This window comes from Sander vitreus, chromosome 1 (assembly GCF_031162955.1).
Source record: "Sander vitreus isolate 19-12246 chromosome 1, sanVit1, whole genome shotgun sequence".
Taxonomy (NCBI): domain Eukaryota; kingdom Metazoa; phylum Chordata; class Actinopteri; order Perciformes; family Percidae; genus Sander; species Sander vitreus.
In genome coordinates, this window is record NC_135855.1 from 7,383,920 (window position 1) to 7,403,042 (window position 19,123).

Below are 19,123 nucleotides of genomic sequence, written 5' to 3' on the forward strand. Positions count from 1 at the left end.
CGGACAACATCTGTGTCCCAACAGGTGACCGTACGTCAGCGCAGACAGCAGTGTGTCCGAGCTGCTGACAGATATAAACATGTTCGGAATTTATGTTTAGGCTTGCTACACGTAAATATTGCATTTTAGCAGCCGTGGAAAGTAACTATGCCGTACTTCAATACAACTGTAAGGTACTTTTAATTGAGTATTTTCATTTTCTCCTAGTTGCTTATTGTACATTTTACTTCTCTATTTTTATAGCTTTAGTTACTTTGCATATTCATATTAATTATACAAAATATTAAGAATAATCTATGATGTATTAAAGTGGATAAAGAGGAGACTTTATTGATCTGGTGGTGAAATTCACAAGCTACCTGCCAAGTCAAACTTCCGCTGTTATTTTGGTGAAAGTAACTCAAAAGTAATGCAAAAGTAAAGTATTACAATTCAGAGACAGTAATATTGTAATATAACCAATTACTCTCAAATGACCGTAACTAGTAATCTATAATGCATTATATTTTGGAAGTAACTTGCCCAACACTGGGTATGTACGTATGCTTATGGGCATTTGCGATGTTGTGTCAGACAGTGTTATGTGTCATTTCACGCTGCATTCTGATTGGTTAATATGTCAAAGCATTCAGATTTTTGTCCCCACTTCATTTGTCTTGTGCACACACGAGGACACACGCAAGCGCAAGCCATCAATGCGATAAACAGTCCAATGGTTTAACACTATTCTACTGATCGACAGGTGGCAGTAATGCTAAAGAAACGCAGCAATGCGCCAACAAAGGCAAAGAAGAAATAGTGTTAACTATTAAACATAGAGATGTAAACAATGCAGGGTTCAACCTTTTAAGAAAAATCAACTTAGCAAATGTTTTCTGAGGGATGAAATGCACTCCACACGTTTGTTATACCTCAAGGATACACATAACTTCTTTCAACTTTTGTCAACTTTCGTTTTTTTTCAGGACACAGTGTAAAGGGGCCTTTAGGAACACAAAGAACACTCTGGCAGTGTCCATCACATTCAGGAAAAAAGAAGATTGCATTTGGAGGAGCCTTTAAAATAGGTCAGGTCCTGTCAATCTGTTACACCGTATTCAGTTTAGGAAGGCAAACTTTGACGGATGCAGCCCCTAAAATCGGATACACAAGCGTATGTTTGTGGTTTTAGTTGTTTATAAAAAGAAAGAAAAAAATCTATTCAATGCAACTCCCCTGACCTCCACACTCACTTTTCATATTACTATAGTAGCCCATTCACTGCCTGTTTGTAGTCTTGTTTAAAGAAATTAATAAAAATAAGTTTTAATCTCAGTTTACCTGCATAGAGCATGCAGTTTACAGTTCATAATGTGCACCCCTTTCACAAAATGTCCTAATGCAAAGTTGCAGACAAACACTGACATGTTACTGCAGGTGAACATTGTTACAATGGATTTGTGAATACAACATTTTAGGAAAACCAACTTTAAGTGCCACATAATGTCAATATGAATTTAAAACACATGCAGAAACAATGAAAAAAATATTTCCTGTGGCGTGGGCATTATATAAATCCCAAATCCTACATTTTATTTTGAATTGTCAAAATTAAAAATTCACAGTATAATCTCCACAACAGTTACCTGCAAGAGATGATGAATTTTAAGAAAGCACCCAACATTTCTGCTATGAAAATCAAACGTTGATTCCAAAGTACTTGAACTCAGACACACAGAAACTTAAAAATACTCAAACAGATCACAATACTTTCCAAACTTTAAATACATTAAGAATACCAGAGATCATTGCTTAAATAAATTCTACAAAAATATTTGTTGTACATGTAACATATTTACATTGACTGTAGCTTCTAGCGATTGTGTCAGTGTTATCCAAAACAGACCTTATTGTTCATGATTTCCTCGAAAACTGCTTTAGTGAGTAAATGTGGGGCTTTCAGAACATAACTATCACAGTGCATTTACTCCAAACTTGAATGTACGTCTACTTTTAGTGTAAAAAATGAAATGATTTATAGTTGATCACTGCAGAACACTTTTACTGTTCAACTGGTAGTATCAACATATTTCTAACCAAGTTCCAAAATCATTTCAACTGCAGGTTATAATCTTTTTTGTGTCATTATAAAATACCAATGTATCTGTGCTACTTATTCTTGCATATCAGAAAAAAAACACGTTTGAGTAAATCTAATCCTGTGTATTATTTTTAAAGATACACTCTCCGATATTGTTGTAGCACACAGTGGCAGCCTTAACCCTTAAAAAATGTCCTCTCGGCTTACTGTGGATATTTGAAAATTCCAAAGCATCAGCAGTGAGCTTGAAAGACATTTAGTAGTTTGATAATTTAGACTGAATATTATCAATCTCGCAGTATACAGATTAAGCCCAGCTCTGAACTGGTGGGCCCCCGCTAATTTTAGAATTTAACTGTTAAACTGAATTTACGGCAGACGCATGATTAACTGCCTGAGCAAAGCAGAATTGCAACAAGTGACACTGCTTTTCTCTAGCTAGCTAGCTAGCTAGGTCAGAGCTAGCTAGATAGCTCTGACCAGTCAACTGTTGGAAATAGTAGTCAATGGGCACAGGGCTTTCGAAATACCCTTCTTAGCAGTAAAATATAAATATTACAATATATTTCCATGGCCATTGCCAGCTATGAGCTAACGTGCGGACCTCGGTAATTATTCCCTTAAAAAAATAAAAATAAAACACTGTTTCTCTGCATCTGAATGACGTGAAACTTACAGCTATTAAAGACAGATACCTGTAGCACCCTGGAACCTCTTACTTTTCATTTCGGTGCCCATGTTAACAGGTTAAAGCAGCCGAAGCAGCCCTGCAGTGAAGCAAGTCTAGCAAGTCTTCTAGAGTTTCGGCTTTTAGCCTATTTTTTCTGCATGAGGTGCGCAGTTCGCAGCAAAAATACAGTGAAAATGATCTGTTAATACAGATGCAGCCACCTAGAAATTCCTTCCAACTGAAGGCCTGTCGCATGCCTTCCAGTTCCCTCCCAATATCCAGCCAACTTTCAGGGCATGCTTGCGAATTGTCGAAGTTTCCCTAGGTTACAAGTTACATTACAGTCTTTGACCCTACTCAATTTGGGACGTCCTGGTTAAAAGCTGGCCATCGTCACAATGTGGAATGTTGAATGAGATGATGTGGAATGTTGATTTATTTTTTTCTATTAGACTATTTTCATAAAAAACAGCGGGCAAATTTATATTATTGGGTGGTTTAATGTTAGTCAGGCAGAGGCCTAGATGCTGTATAATAACACATCTGCCAACCTGGCATGGTTCTGGTTCAGCATTTTGTGTGTGTGTGTGTGTGTGTGTGTGTGTGTGTGTGTGTGTGTGTGTGTTTCTGACTTGCTAGCAGTTTTGCTCTAGAATACATTGTTGGTGACCCCTGACTACAAAGGCTGTTGTGTGGTACATGTCCCATAATGGATTTGATTTATCAATCAGGTAATTTGAGAACTCAGTTTTTAAAATGTGTGCAGATTAGTTTAATCTGCACACAGTATCACAGTATTACATTAAACAAGCAAGATGTACTGTAAGGATTATAAGACTTCGGTTCACTGAAGCACGCCCCATTTACGCACTGGAGAAAAAGTTGACCCCCCCCACCCCACCCCTCAAGGGGCACAACATGAGTGCTATTTGCTTAAAAAGTCTGAACAATTAGAGATGTTGGTAGTCAATCAGAGGTTTGGAACCAGGCTATTATGGGAAGTAGAGTCACTATTGGGTGATCAAACAAAATCAGGGAGTGTACCTTGTCGAGTGTTTCTTTAAAGCTATCATTTGTCAAGTAGCTCAACACTTTGCTAATTTTGAGACAGAAAGAAAATCATCATCACTGCTGCAATTTGAGTTTAGCCTATAATAGTATAAAAAGATTCATTGGCAAGTATGCACTTGATGACAATCAGACCCAGCGAGGATAAAATCATGCACATGTTTACAGTGACAACATAAATGTTTATAATGCTAACTGTAGTAACAATGCTATCTGTCAAATGAGGTTTTCTTTTTTTCCCAAAATAAACCATTACCTTAGCTCAAGAGGTGGGCCCATTTCCATTTTACAGCCACTGTTTGAACTGTAAAAAGGCTGAAATGGAAAGCGGGCAGAAAACTCTGGACGACCAAACTGTACTAACTATCCTTCCTTCAGCATGTACACAGCAGGCCTGTGGACATTCCTTCCAGACAAAGAGCATAGTGATTGCATAGTCTTTATAAATGATAGCAGAGAGTTTCAGTCACCCTCTCCTCTTCTATTGTTGTTGCCTTCACACATTGTCAAACTTGTGTTTTAAATAGTCTTTCATAACCTTTGCAATCGGTAAATCCTCCAAGAATTTCAAGCTTTGAAGGCCAATGCAGTGACGGATTTTTATTCGACACAAGTCTTGTAGAGTCCGAGGTTGTCCTGAAAGAGGAACAAAAACAGTTATCACACAGTGGAATTACACCTGCAGCTGTATATGGAAGAGCAAAAGCATTAAAGGCCAATGTGTGTGGATTTTAAAAAGTCTGACTTTGGCATATTCTAGTGGTAGTATCAAAATGACACCGTTATTGAATGCCATCTCAACACTCCAATGTTGTACATCAATCATCAAGCTTAAACGTTCCTCTTTCAGCTGTATGGCTTTCTAAACGCCTTCCACACGCTTTAATCAGTACCCCAAATCACTTAGCGTTCACACGGTTATCAGCTGTATGCAAACAGTTGGGAAGAATCCCATTGATTCCAGGAAGTGATGTGTGGGTTTGTTATCCGTCTGATGTGGGTAAAGTGACTCCTCTGCCATAGACTCTTCTCCCCCCCCACCACAGGAAACACGCTTTAAGGCACTACCACTGAATGCTCATCGCGATATCAACTGCTGCAACAACCACACTGAAAAGGCTGCGACATATCGCGAAAGACATTTAGAGGTTTTTGGGTTAGTTGAAAGAAAATATCGAGGCGCCTGGGTAGCTCACCTGGTAAAGCCCATATATAGAGGTTCAATCCTCGACGAAACGGCCGCGGGTTCGACTCCGACCTGCGGCTCTTTGCTGCATGTCATTCCCCCTCTCTCTCCCCTTTCATGTATTCAGCTGTCCTATAAAAATAAAGGCCTAAAATGCCCAAAAAATAATCCTGAAAAAAAAAAAAAAAAAAAAAAAAGAGAGAAAGAAAATATCGGTAGATATTACTGGTTTTCCCTCTTATGTTCTCTGGCTGCTCTGCTCCGAATCTCAGTGATTTTCTGTGAACTTTCCTTGTTGCTAAAGTGGACCGCTAACTGTAGTGGCCGTAAACTAGTTAGCGGGCAAGTGTAAAGAAGCCGCTATGGACATCATGGCAAAGGCAAGGAGACCGAAGAGGACACTGACGGAGAAGGACGGAGCAAGAGGCCGCCTGGACAAGAGTACATTTTGGACTGGCTTTTAGTCGTGGCGAGAGCTTTGTGAAATAAAAGGGTGCAAGACAGATGCCAAGCTGGCCATCTTGCTGTTGGACTAGTAAGTAATATTTGCTAACTTGCTATGACTTATGTTGCACCTGCTCGATGTTTGGCTGCATTAGCAAAGTTTTTGATCATAACAAATGCACATTAACAGCTGACCATATTGACGGCAGCGGTGGTAAGTGAATTGCACTCTAAGGCCACGTTATGGCTGTATTATTCAACTTTTGTTTTTGTTCCAGAAGGGGAAAAAAAAATAAATAAATAAATCGCAATACTATCGAATTGCAGTACTTCTAGAAAATCGCAATACAAACCGAATCAGTACCCATGTATAGTGAAAGAATCAAAATCGGGACAAAGCAGTATATGGTACCAGCGTCCAAACTCAGGTTATGAGAGGCCCAGGTAATGAACCATACCGACAGCACAGAGTGATGTTCTTTTGTTCAGTATACAGCCAAAGAATATGAATTATGTAGGCTAACTAATACAATCAATTTACTTTAACTAAGTATAGTGTTGGATTAAATGACATGTTAGTCAATGAATTCAAAAACTAGCCTCAGGTCAACAGGCCGCCAGAGTCATCAGGCGGTTGATGCATTTTTTTAATGACTCATGGACTTTGAAGATCACAAATCTAGATGTGTGTGTCTAAAGTGATAGACATATCTGTATGGCGGTAAGATTTTTGGCTTTGCTTGAAGTTGGAACCTTTGTAGGAGGACAGTTGTACATGTTGCCGTATTTGACAAGAGGAAAACCTACGGGGAGCAACAGTGACGTGTGCAGCAGTTGAAAAGGGCTGGGTGCCTTTCATACTGTGTGGGACAAGCCTTTCATGGCATATGAGTTAATCCAGGATGGTAGAGGTGTAATCAATAACCCAGCAGATATGTGATCTGGCTGAGGGTTTGGAGTCTCTGAAAGGGCTTGTCTGAATCAGTGCACAGCTCTTTGATAGCTTTGATATCAAAGTGCAGGGGGCAGTGGAGGAATGCAGCCATTGTTCCCTCTCAATCATAATGCTTCAGGTAATGTGCTCTCCTGTTCCTCCACCCTGGGATTGTTCTGGGACTGAACAGTAGTCATTATAACCTTGTGCTGGTAGGCAAACCTCTTTCACTCTTCACATTTTTCTACTTTTTTCTCCTTACAACAAAAAAAAACTCTCACTTTTTGTACTAATTTCACAATCCTTTTCTACACTCCATCCACCTTCACAGATGTATTTTCATGGTTAAAGACTAGCTGAACCCATACTGCATAATTATTAAGTCATAATGTCTTAATAAGTTTATATATACATAAGTTTACACACCCATGCTAAAGTTGACTAAAAAGAGGAATAAAAAAAAAAAAAAAAAAACACAACATCTTTTGGAAATTGATCTTAATACCTTAATTAAAAAAACATTTGAAAAAAATTCAACCTTTAACGACACCAATTTTCTTTGTGAATGAATACTGTATCGTAAATAAATAAATGTTCCTCCTTAAAATACAGGGGGCATAGTATACACAACCCTATGTTAAATTCCCATAGAGGCAGGCAGATTTTTATTTTTAAAAGGCCAGTTATTTCATGGATCCAGGATACTATAACATCCTGATAAAGTTCCCTTGGCCTTTGGAATTAAAATAGCCCCACATCATCACATACCCTTCACCATACCTAGAGATTGGCATGGTTTTAGTTCAGTTAGCCTAATAGCTGGTTTGATTTGCATTGAGAGATGATGTTATGGAAAGTACCCCATGCCAATCTCTAGATATGGTGAAGGGTATGTGATGATGTGGGGCTATTTTAATTCCATATATAAATATAATACACAAATGGCACACCGGCTTGAGCTATCAGTAAGCGCTCTATATTATATATATATATATATATATATATATAGATATATATATATATATATATATATATATATATATATCTATATATATATATATATATATATATATATATATATATATATATATATATATGGGCTGTCAAACTATTACATTTTCTTAATCGTGATTAATCGTTGAATTTCTATAGTTAATCGCAATTAATTGCATGTTTTATCACATGATTAAAATTCTATTATTTTGCATTTCAGAACTGTTTTTAAGTACATATTAACAATGGAAAGCAATTCTTACCAGTGTATCTTGATTGGGAAACAAATAAATGCAAAGAAAATGACTTTATGAACTTGATTTTAAGATTTGTATTTGTTTACTATATATTTAATCTAGTCACACATTTGAATCTAGAGTCAATATTAGGGTTGGGTATTGTTTGGTTTGGATACCGGTGCTAAAGCGGTACCGGTGCCTGAACCGATACTTTTTAAGAAAGTTAAAAAAAAAGAAGGGTACTAAACAATTGGCGACATTAAAGAACGGCTTGTTTATTGCTAAGGCCATATTGTCAAAATGAAATGGATTTAATAATAATGTAATCACTATAACAATAACTTATTTCACTAGTAAATAGCTGTTGAATGACAAAAACAACGACCAGATGGGAAAAGGGCATTTAACAACAACTTTGAATGCACCACAAGGCTGTAAATTACCAGTTTCATTGAACGCACCGTCTGTGTTTTTCCGACAACAGCAGCTGCAGATTGTTAGCTACATCCTGGTGTCAGAATCCTCTACAGTGAAATACAGACAAACTTTACACCGTTTAGCGTTAGCTGTCAGCATTGTAACCGTGTTTAATCCAGCTACTAGCTAGCGGTAGGCTAACGTTAGCTGCTGTCGAGTATAGTGTTAACTAGCGTCACGTGCAGCAATGTTTCTGTTGCCTGTAACGTCTGTTTCAGAGCATCAGAGAGAAGTGCAGGCATATCAGTGGCACCAGAATGAGGCACCGAAATCCACGTTGCTATTCCTGCAGCAGCAGGATGTGTTACGAGGAAGTACAGCAAAATAGTAGCCTGTTAAGCACGACGCAAAGCCGAGTGAAGTGAAAATAAATTAATAAATGGCGGCATGCGATTAATAAGATTTAAAAAAATTAACGCATTATGCTCGACCCTTAATCGCATTGCGATTAACGCATTAATGCCGACAGCTCAAATATATATATAAATAAAATGATGTAGATTAAAGCTATAGTGTGAGTTTCTGCCACCCCCATGTGGCGCGTCCACATGATACAAGCCTTCCATGACCGTGCACCACCCCCCTCCTCCACGCAGTTGCTAGTAGCCAAGAACAACACGGAGGATTCAAAAAACATGGACTCTTCAGAAGAGGCAATTATCTTCACTCGAGTTTCTAAACGGGAAAGTCACCGGACGACAATCTTCTGAACATAGCTGTACTGAGAAATACAGAGAGAGTTGTGTGGAGCGGATAGTCTTAATTAGCTTTGTATCAACTCATTTGGCAATGGCAAATCCAGAAACCAGTTGATATCGAAGTCTTTGATAATGTTTGAAAGTAGCGGTGTTTCTCCTTCTTATCGGGTCTGCAGCCTTGAAAACTGTTGGCTGGTTGATTTGTGTACAGAAACCATAGCAACGCACAGAGCTGACCATAAGCCTGCGGTAAAACCCCCGATTGAGACGCATATTCCGAATGCGCTGTATACACTTCCACAGAATGCCTCTAAAACCCGAATAATACTGGAATATCCCACGTCTTAATCGGAAAATGCTATATTCGGAAAAAGGCCTTATGCTGTTTACACGGCCTGTATCAAATTCGGAATATTGTCATATTCGGAACAATAGTGGAATATTGGTGTGCATGTAAATGTACTGACTGATCCTCATATACATGTCAACTGAAATTCAGATAATAATGCTGTCAAAATCAATTAATGTAATAGCATCTGAGGAAAAAAAATGTTGCCCCCTTATTCAAGTTCCAAACCAATTCCCTAAGATATTGATCAATTGATCAACAAATTGGTTGCAGAAAACTACTTATTACTAATTATTGAAGGATTTATAGCTGAAGTAATTAAGCATGTAATGACGCCAAATATTTGCTGGCTGCAACCTTCGGAATGTTTTGCTTTTCTGTGGTTTAATACCTCTAGGGTTTTTAAATGTCGGTCAGATGTAAACTGTATTAGGATTGTTATTATTAGCCTAATCAATTAAAATAATCAAACTGTTATTCATGACATTAACTAGTTGTTTAATTTTTTTTAACAGGTATCCTATATGCAACGCTGAAGGACATGCTTGTGTGAAGGGTAGTGTGTGGGTAAGACTCACTGGTGACTTCCTGTAGGAAGTCCAGACAAGGCCGGCTGATCCCAGACATGCTAACAGACACAGCTACCGGTGTCTGGCCCTCGTAGTTCCTGGTGTTGGTATCAGCCCCATACGTGTAGAGCATCTCGGCGCACAGCACATCGTCCCTGAGGGCAGACAGGTGTAAGGGGGTCTGGCCATCTTCAAGACGTCCGAGATTAGTGTCCGCTCCCCTCTGCAGGAACATGCGGCAGTACGAGTGATTGCCTTTGATGACGGCGTATCGCAACAGGAAGCCGTTTTGAATGTCAATGTTGGCACTGTGGTCCAGTAGGATCCGTACACAGCTGGAGCGCTCACGGATGATGGCCAACTGTAGTGGTGTGGTCCCTTTGTCACTCAGCGGGTCCACCTCGGCCCTGAACTCGAGGAGGAGGCGTACAAACGAGTCGCGGCCGTAGTGGGCGGCCACGTGCAGTGGCGTCCAGCCGTCATTGCTTTTTGCGTTTATAATGTCACTGCGAAACTCGGATTCCAGCATGAGTCGGGCGATGCGCGCTCTGCCATGCATAGCGGCATAGTGAAGTGCTGTGAAGCCACCGATAAAGTCCTTCACTGTGGGGTCAGCTGCACAGAGGAGAGTGGGAAGAGTGGAAATGAGAGGAAATTTAATACAGCAGGAGTTGTGCTTTGAGGATGGCTGTGGGGATATGATCTGTGATCAGTTAGGACTACAGTCCACCTGAACTCTAATCTGCCACAAAGAACCTCTTCACCAGTTCACACTAGTTGTCCTAATGTACAGTTCCCTCTAGCGGAGTTTAGACACAGTTAGACATTATGATTAGGCAAATGATTTCCTCAGTGTAAAACCTTCAAATCTCCTTTAACTGTTAGTATCGATTTCCAATGGGCATGGATTAGGCTACATGACTTTAGAGCAAAAAGCAGAGAGTACTGGAAAGCCTCTCCACGCCCCCCCGAGGGTAGACTGCGACACTGCAGAATCTGTTAAGAGAGCGACGCTGCGCTTTGATGTCTGTTTAGACTGACAGCTGACTTTTTTTCCTTATTCCCGTTCTTCTGGTTTGGGCTTTTGTGAGGAAAACGGGAATATTGTACATGTGGAGTTTGTTATGTAACACATTGTAAGACAAATATAAGTGTTAAGATCGAAGGTCCGAACCTTCCCTTCCAAATAGTTTCATGTCATTTTCCAGGACATTTAGACATTTTTTTGACACTAGATCATTGTATGGTGGCCAGCCTGTAAGGACAGAACTCCCGATTTCAAAGTTTTATTTAGAACATTAGTAACAAAGTTATCAGTAAATGTGGCTGTTTTTTTCAGTCTGATGGGGACATGAGAAAATAAAGTATCAATAAAAATCAGCATTTGATTATTATCCCTGGAGTTAATAATGTTGATATTAAATCACCCATTACCAAACATCATTTTAATGTTTTGTGTAAGTTTAAATGCTTTTCATAGTATCATGTGTATATAGATTTAGAAGAGAGATTATTTTAGATCACATTTTCTGTAGATGTAAGCCATATTTAAGTGTTTTAAGGGCTATTTGATCTGGTCTGACTGTATGTAAATATAATGGTTCTGTTTCCTTGCCAGATGAAGACGGTGTGACATGTTATATACTTTTCAACTTGCAAGACTTTAAACTTGCAGAGAGGTGAATGAAAGGCTGTCTTTTATAGTAAAATACTGACCTCTAGTGTTAAGACCTATCATGGCAACTTCAACAGTAAGACAAAAAGGCAAAGCCTCTGACCTCCATGCTCAAGAAAGACTCGAACACATCTCTCTTTTCCTTTGGCGGCGGAGAAGTGGAGTAGTGTCCAGCCGTTGGCATCGCGGATCTTAGGGGAGTATCCTTGCTCCAGCATTCTCCTGACGGTGCAGACATCCCCCGCTGCCACTGCAGCCTGGATCTGCAGCTCCTCATGAAGCTCAGGGTTCCTTCTGCAGTGATGGTTCAGCATCCTGTCACATTTCGGAATGGGAATGTTCATCTGTACCTCTGTTAGAAAAAAAACGCTGTTCGACCATCCAAAACAATATACATGTTCCACATACACGTCAGTGCTATTTTAACTTGAATTGAACATTGTCTAATGCACACGGGCAGATTGGTGCTTAGGAGAATGAAGCCCTTGGAAAAACAAAAAAGGTAGTACACATTGTCAGCTTTAAGTTTATAATAATATGAAATAATAACATATTTATACACTTATATCGTCCACTGTGTTTTGTCAAAACCTCGGCCAACTAGTCTTGCAGCACATCTCTCCTTTACCATACCCAGGCCCATACAGTGTGTACATTTCACTTAATATGTCAGTGAAAACAGACCAAATGCAATCTTTAACAGAAATTATTAGGCTTGTTTTGCGTGGGGAACATACTTCCCACACGAACATATTAAGTGGCGGACCAGAGGTTTGTTTAGTCTCCGCCATGCACTTTGAGCGCGTTACACATACTTTGCACACAGTACGCTTCTCCAAGCCTCTCGCTAGCTAGCGTCTAGGACAATGTAGAGACCCTCAGTTATCATTAAGGTCTCCTGTTTGGGAACACTCGGTTTCCGGGTGAAATACAACAATGAACAAAAACAAGTGAATAAGAAGGAAGTAGTGTGCCGACATTGCTCATTAGTGAGTTAGCGGGTAGGTTTCTGGCAACATGTCAAACTTCCTAACTCACTTGAAACGGCACCACGCGAATGTGAATATCACTGCTACAAGGAAACGAACGGAAATGAGCGGAAATGAGCGTGCAAATGCTGCTCCGCATTTAAAACAGACTTTTGCTGGTAATTCAGATCGGGCTAAAGCAATATCAAATGCCATTGGTGTTTTTATAGCAGTAGACCATATTCAGTTGTTGAAAACACAGGTTTTAAAACACATGGTGAAGGTGATTGAGCCCCAGTATGAAATTTCTTCTTGTGTACATTTCAGCCAATAAAGTCATACCCACCTATATTTATTACTAACCTAGCTCTGGGGAGTTTACTCCCTGGAGTCCTTACGTTTCTTTTCCCCAGCGTTTCTCGTTGGATCTGGATGGCACCATGATCTTGGTTGCAGCTGTCGCCGTGGTCCTGCTTCACTACACCCTGCTATGCTCTACGGTGCCCTGCCGTGTCCTGCTACATCCAGCCATGCCCTGCTGTGCCACGCTACATACTGTATCGCCCTGCAGTGCCCTGCTGTGACATGAACTACTATGACTACCATTTTTTGTCACTGTTTCATTATCTTTATTGTGACTATTATTGCCACTGTTCATCACATCCTAACCGGCACCGTCAGACACCGCCTACCGAGAGCCTGGGTCTGGCCGAGGTTTCTTTCTAAAAGGGAGTTTTTCCTCGCCACTGTCGCACTAAATGCTTGTGCTCTTGGGGGAATTACTAGAATTATAAGTTGGGACTTTATAAATTTTAGACTGTGGTCCAGACCTACTCTATCTGTAAAGTGTCTTGAGATAACTCTTATGTATATAAACTGATTATTTACAAAAAAGTCATAATAAACAAGCACATTTTTTTTGCTTCTTTTCTTTACTTGTTGGGATTTTTGCATTTTTTTCCCCTAAGTGTACTGAAAATGAACCGAACCGTGATTTTTGTGTACAGTTCCACCCCTACAAAATACACAGGTTCCATAGGCTTTGCTAATTTAGCTTTAGCAAAGAGCAGTATACAAAACATTCAGGTATCAGCTGCTCACTTTTAGCCAGCATTAACCAGGGCTTGACATTAACTTTGAGTAAATTTACCTTTCACTTAACAAGACACAAAAGTCAGGGAAAAAAAATGACAATAATTTACTTTTGTTTGTTTTTTAGTGTCAACATATAACTAATTCATTTATTTATGAATTTTATTTAAGTAGCAATATGTAATGGTGTCACCTCAACAAATCATTTTTATTCATTTTGATTGCGTATAACGCAAAATACGATTTTTTCTTACGACAGTTGATATAAGATGACATTGGGAATGGGTTTAAATGTTGAGCTGACTTTCATAGTAAAATCAAATGAAATTTGACATTAACATAGTCAGGGTCATCCTGAACAGAAATACATTGAATATTGTATTAAACTGTATTATAACTGGACGTTTTTAAATAAAAAAAAAACAAAACAGTACAGTAAAAATCTTTTATTATTTATATTAAATTGTATTATAACTGGATGTTATATAATGTGCAATATGTCATATTTACTTGGTATATCAAATGGGAGAAACTATTGCTGAAATATGGTTCTTTCTTCGTCCTTTTTGGCCGTTCCAAGCACCCATACCACTACAAAAAGACCAGCATCAAAATCCAAGCGGTGTCTGGCTTGACAGGGTTTTCCCATACGATGGCTCACTTGACCGCAGTCAGTGGCAGCCTGTGGCTGGCATGCACCCGCCATGTAGCTGCCACGCTGAGTGGAACAACTCAGCAGCAAATGTTACCTTACAGGTGCCGCTCGCCGACACTGTCCGCTGTCAGAACGCACTCACGGTCCCTCAGCGAGCTCGCCCCCCTCCAGTTAGCTATGTTTGTAGTTTTGCTAATCTTAAAATGTATCTTTGCAGGGTGCCCTGGTAGCTCACCTGGTAGAGCGTTCGCCCCATGTACCAAGGCTCAGTCCTTACCGCAGCAACCCAGGGTTCAATTCCTACCTGTGGCCCTTTTCTGTAGGTCTTCCTCCTCTCTCCCCCCTTTCCTGTCTACAACTGTCTTATCAATAAAAGGCCAAAGTGCCCAAAAAATAATAATATTATAATATTTATGGTTCAATGTGTCTGATTCCATAAGAGCAGGTCACAATTTTATAGGTTGGTACTTTGCTGAACTTATCGTTATCTAGTGAATTACACAGCTGCTAATGCTAACTAGCTAACGCCAATTACAGTACTTGTCAAACAAGTTGGGTTGCCCCTAGTCTATATCCACGACCTTCCACTGGTGGGATTGCCCCGTTGCCACCGGAAATCCCACCGTATGTCCTTTTTTTCCGACTGGATTTCCGTTACCTAACGCTTCCTTTGTGATGGCGTTCTAAACTGTGTGGATTTATGAGGACTATGGTTAACTGCTCCTCAGATCTCTGCAGGGTAAATCCAGACAGCTAGCTAGAGTATCTGTCCAATCTGAGTTTTCTGTTGCACGACTAAAACAACTTTTGAACGTACACATGTTCCACCAAAACAAGTTCCTTCCCGAGGCTATTTTCCAGCGGCAACGGGGCTCCGTGCAGCGCTTAGCGCCGCCCATGACAATTTTGACTGGTTTATAGAAATGCCAATAAACCAGAGCACGTTTCTCTCCCATCCCGGAATGCTGTGTGGACTAGCCAGACCCTCCTCCGCAGCGTTGTGGAGGACGGTCTGGCAAAGCATCACAGAACGGACGTATTGTGAGGAAAAATACATTCGTTTTGATTCTGTATTCTGAATGTATTCATTTAACTAAGTAGCATAGTAATGAGTGGTACATAACATAAATACAGTATTTTCTTGTTTATGACTTTTAACTTGTCCGTTGGAGCAAGTAAACTTCTCTTCCACTTGCCCTGCAAAAAGTCCAATTGTCGCGGACAAGCCTTAATGTCAAGCCCTGGTAAAGGACAATTCCGGCGCAAAATGAACCTAGGTGTTAATAACATACGTGTACCGAGTCGAACGTTCTCTGGGATCTGTTTTCATGCTAATCGAATGAGTCTCTAGTTTGAAACAAGCTACCGCAAACCGGGGGTTAGCTGCTAACGCTAGCTTTCGGGGCAGAGGGTAAATCGCTATTTGATACTACGAACAAGGCTCGAAATAGCACCACACTTAAACGGTAGCAAAATGGGGCTCCCTACATGCAAACCGAAGCATTGAGAACTTTGTAAGTGTACAGACAGTTTATTACAAAGATAGATTAAAAAGACAGTAGCGTTAATGTTTACATGCGGCCGCCATCTTGGATAACAGTCATGAGCAGTCGAATCACGGATGCTGTGTTTGAGCTGTTACTGGTTACTGGTTGCACGGCGTTCGTCGTTTTACTGGTCATGACTGTTAACCAAGATGGCATTAACGCTACTGTCTTTATAATCTATCTCGGTACACATGTTATTAACCCCTAGGTTCAATTTGCCCCAGAATAGTCCTTAACGTTTTTCTGGTTAAAATGCTAACAGCATACATCAGCTGTCACAAATTAATGTTAATTCAGTGAGTAACTTGAAACCAGGCAAAAATTAAACCGTTTTCTGGTTAAAGTTCTCTCTAGTAGCTGGTGTCTGTACTCGACCAAAGATATTTCCTATGTTGCGTAATGTCTGACTAACTCAGCTGTGATTTAGAAAACATTGAGTAAAGACAGCTTTCACTTTTCTGATTTTCCAGTGCAGCCGACAATATTACTAACTGTAACTGCTAAAAAAATACTTCATCATTTAGTCTAGTTGCACTTCTGACTGTCACAAAAAAAATGTATCGTCTCTAACTAATTAAAATGTAAATAATATCACAGAAAATTTGCCCTACAACAATCAACTGTCTTCTTATAACCCACTGCAATATCAATATTCTTTCAAATGTATTAGCTTACATTGCAACTGCAATGGGAATTGGGAATCTTCAGTTAGTAGGGTTTCCCTCATAGAAATTCTTAGTCAACTAAAACTTATACTCATGTCGACCAATCGATTAGTTGATTTAATCAACGGCTCTGTAAGAACTGAGTTTCAACACAAAGAATCATGCAAAGGCTACACTTTAAATATTGTGTTTACCAGAGATGTGCTCATAGTAAATAACTTGGTCAGCATGAAAAAAGTACAAATGACTAATCAACTAAAGAAATCTGACAAAAGGCTGATTTATAGTTGTACATAGGCTTTATGCAGAGCCCACGACATAGCCTACGTAAGTGACCTACACTGTTGTAACAATTTATACTTGTCTCTGGTGAGTCTGCGCCGTTCTAGCGTATCTCTTTAATAGGACAGCAGAACCGTGCGTGTGTGCGCACGAGGAGTGTGTGGTAGAGCCTTCGTACGTACTTACGGCGTAGATACAACTCAGAACCATAAATCAAGCGTAAGATCAAAACGACTAGTCGACTTATCGACTAGGAAGGGGCAGCCCCGTAAGTTAGTTAGGTAATCAGTAAGCCTCTTTCTGGAGTCAAAATTGCAATAAGGCAGATGTGACACCTCCTGAATGTAATTACATTTGTCTGACACCAAAACAAATGTCTTAATGAGAACATACGTGGTGAGAGATTAACAAATATGTCTGCAAAAACGTATCATTATAATAGACTATGATCATAAAGTTCAGTTAAATAGGCGTACAGTAGGTTTAAGTTAAACTTTGAATTCAGTGATCTCTAGTACCATTAAGGTGATTTAGGACATAGCTATGGGACCACTTGACTTTTTTTCCAGACCACACAGGTTTAACTCTGACTTTAACTGCAGCTAAGCTAATGACCAAATCAAATAACTTCTCTTGTTGTGAGAAATTACTTACTTAATTACCACTATTTTTTTAATTGTCTACTCTTAAGTATAAAGACAGTATGATTAAAAATCCAAATGTACCTTTTGACAAGCTGAAGAGATGGGCTTCTCTTAGTCATATCGGAGCTGCACCTGTAAATACACAGCTGCACTGTGAGAGAGGAGACAGCACTCTGTCTTCAATTGGTTTTCCTGCAAAACACATACAGGCACATACTTTTAGCAAGTCAGCAAAAAGGTCAAAAGCTGGAAACAAACACAGAAATGATCAAATAATTTATTTTATCAACCCAATTAACGTAGCAGCATATTATAAATTTGTATGGATACATTACTACTGCTAAAAAAATTACTAAAAATAGCAACGTTAAATGACAGGTATGTCAAATGAGAGCAATTACAAATGCACAACTTGCAAATAACAATAGCTCAGGTTTAAAAAATTACCTAACGCCTTATTGTTAAAAACAAATGACTAAAACGTTGCAACAAGGCATACAACTCTACGGCATGTCCGGTCGTCACTACACAAAATGTTTTAGTGGTTAACGTTAGCTTAACCGGTAGATGAAAAACCAATGGACAATAGAATGGCTTTAATGTTAACGTTACTTGCTAACATAACCAACAATAAAAACCACGCACAAGTATACCATGACGATAACTAACAAAAGCCTAGGAAGCCAAACGCACAGATTAGGACAATTAGTTTCACACATTGCAGAAAATGTAATGAAGATGATATTCTTTGACAAAACCCTTGATTTAAGGCTATATTAATATCCCAGTCTGTTAGCTAACGCTGGCTAACCAATAAGCTAACAAACTCACTAACGCTAGCTCGCTAGCTTGTGTTGACTTTTTTAACGTTGCTTGCAGTGGTGGGTACAGATAAACCCCAAAACACTGGGTGCATCGGTATTAAAGTTGATTCTACATATTTACTGACAGACACAACAGCTTTGATACTATAAAACAAAGATTTAACATACTTGGCAGACGGTGAGCCGACGTTTAATTCAGCCAATCAGCTTCCAGACAGGAAAAATTGGAGTTGTCAAAGCTGCATATTTCTGTGCCGTTGAACTCAAATCCATCAACTAACAGCAACATTAACTATTAAAACTTCCCTAAATGTCAGTCTCCGCAATGTTGAGCATCATTTTGCTGTTAAACAATCCGCTTTAACAAGTCTCACATCAGTTTGACCCCAGCAGCAAAAACAATACGACTTCCGTCTCCGAACCTTCAGAATAAAAGCATAATTTCCTCCAATCTAAACCGACTACAAAACGTAGCGTAAACCTCAACAAGCTAGTGAGAAAAACCGACTGCGATTGGAGGACGAGTTGAGCTAGACTCTGGAGACGGAGACGGAGAAGAGAAGAGGAGGACGGAGAAGAGAAGAGGAGGCTGCTGCTCTATGGAATGCCGTTTTATTCAATATTAAATAAATACATAAATACATGAATAAATAAATAAATATGCCTTTGAAATACATCATGAAATAAATAAATGAGGCAACAAATACATCAATAAATAAATGTAAATATTCATATAACAATTCAATCAATTAGTTAAATAAATATATTAAAAGGTTTTAAGTTCACATTTATTTCAAGAGACTTTTATTTCATAAGTCCACATTTATTTATTTCCGTGGACTTTTATTTCATAAGGCCACATGTATTTATTTCCATTTCTTATATGCAAATCAGGGGGCGTGGCTATCTCTCACATTCAGAACAGAGCCTGCTCTGTGCACTGATGGAGCAACACCACCGTTCGCGGTGCTCTGTACCCAGCCCACAGTCACCTATTCTGCGGTAACTGAACCACCAAGACTGCTTCAATTCACATTAAACTGAACATTTCCGTTGATAGTGAA

The 19,123-nt window shown here is 39.4% G+C and overlaps 1 protein-coding gene across 2 annotated transcripts; it reads right to left on the reverse strand.

Moving 5' to 3' along the window:
* Window positions 1-3,893: 3,893 nt before the first annotated feature.
* On the reverse strand, window positions 3,894-18,470 carry asb7 (ankyrin repeat and SOCS box containing 7). 2 transcript variants are annotated; one of them, XM_078257449.1, is made up of 5 exons: window positions 18,228-18,470; window positions 17,317-17,427; window positions 11,486-11,697; window positions 9,717-10,322; window positions 3,894-4,454 (listed from the first exon to the last, which is right to left on the reverse strand). In XM_078257449.1, the coding sequence occupies exons 2-5, from the start codon at window positions 17,352-17,354 to the stop codon at window positions 4,315-4,317; spliced, it is 996 nt and encodes a 331-aa protein (XP_078113575.1). In that variant the 5' UTR covers window positions 17,355-17,427; window positions 18,228-18,470; the 3' UTR covers window positions 3,894-4,314. The 2 variants fall into 2 exon arrangements, with proteins under 2 accessions (XP_078113575.1, XP_078113663.1); XM_078257537.1 differs by lacking the exon at window positions 18,228-18,470 and having other exon boundaries at window positions 11,486-11,734; window positions 17,317-17,403.
* Window positions 18,471-19,123: the final 653 nt, after the last annotated feature.

Excerpts from the sequence above, each read along its gene's own strand:
- asb7 (XM_078257449.1), bottom strand. The coding sequence starts at position 17,354 with ATGACTAAGAGAAGCCCATCTCTTCAGCTTGTCAAAAG. Across the intron at positions 10,323-11,485 it reads AGTCTTTCTTGAGCATGGAG|CTGACCCCACAGTGAAGGAC; the intron begins GTCAGAGGCTTT and ends TCCTCTGTGCAG. Across the intron at positions 4,455-9,716 it reads CTTCCTACAGGAAGTCACCA|GACAACCTCGGACTCTACAA; the intron begins GTGAGTCTTACC and ends TTCCTCTTTCAG.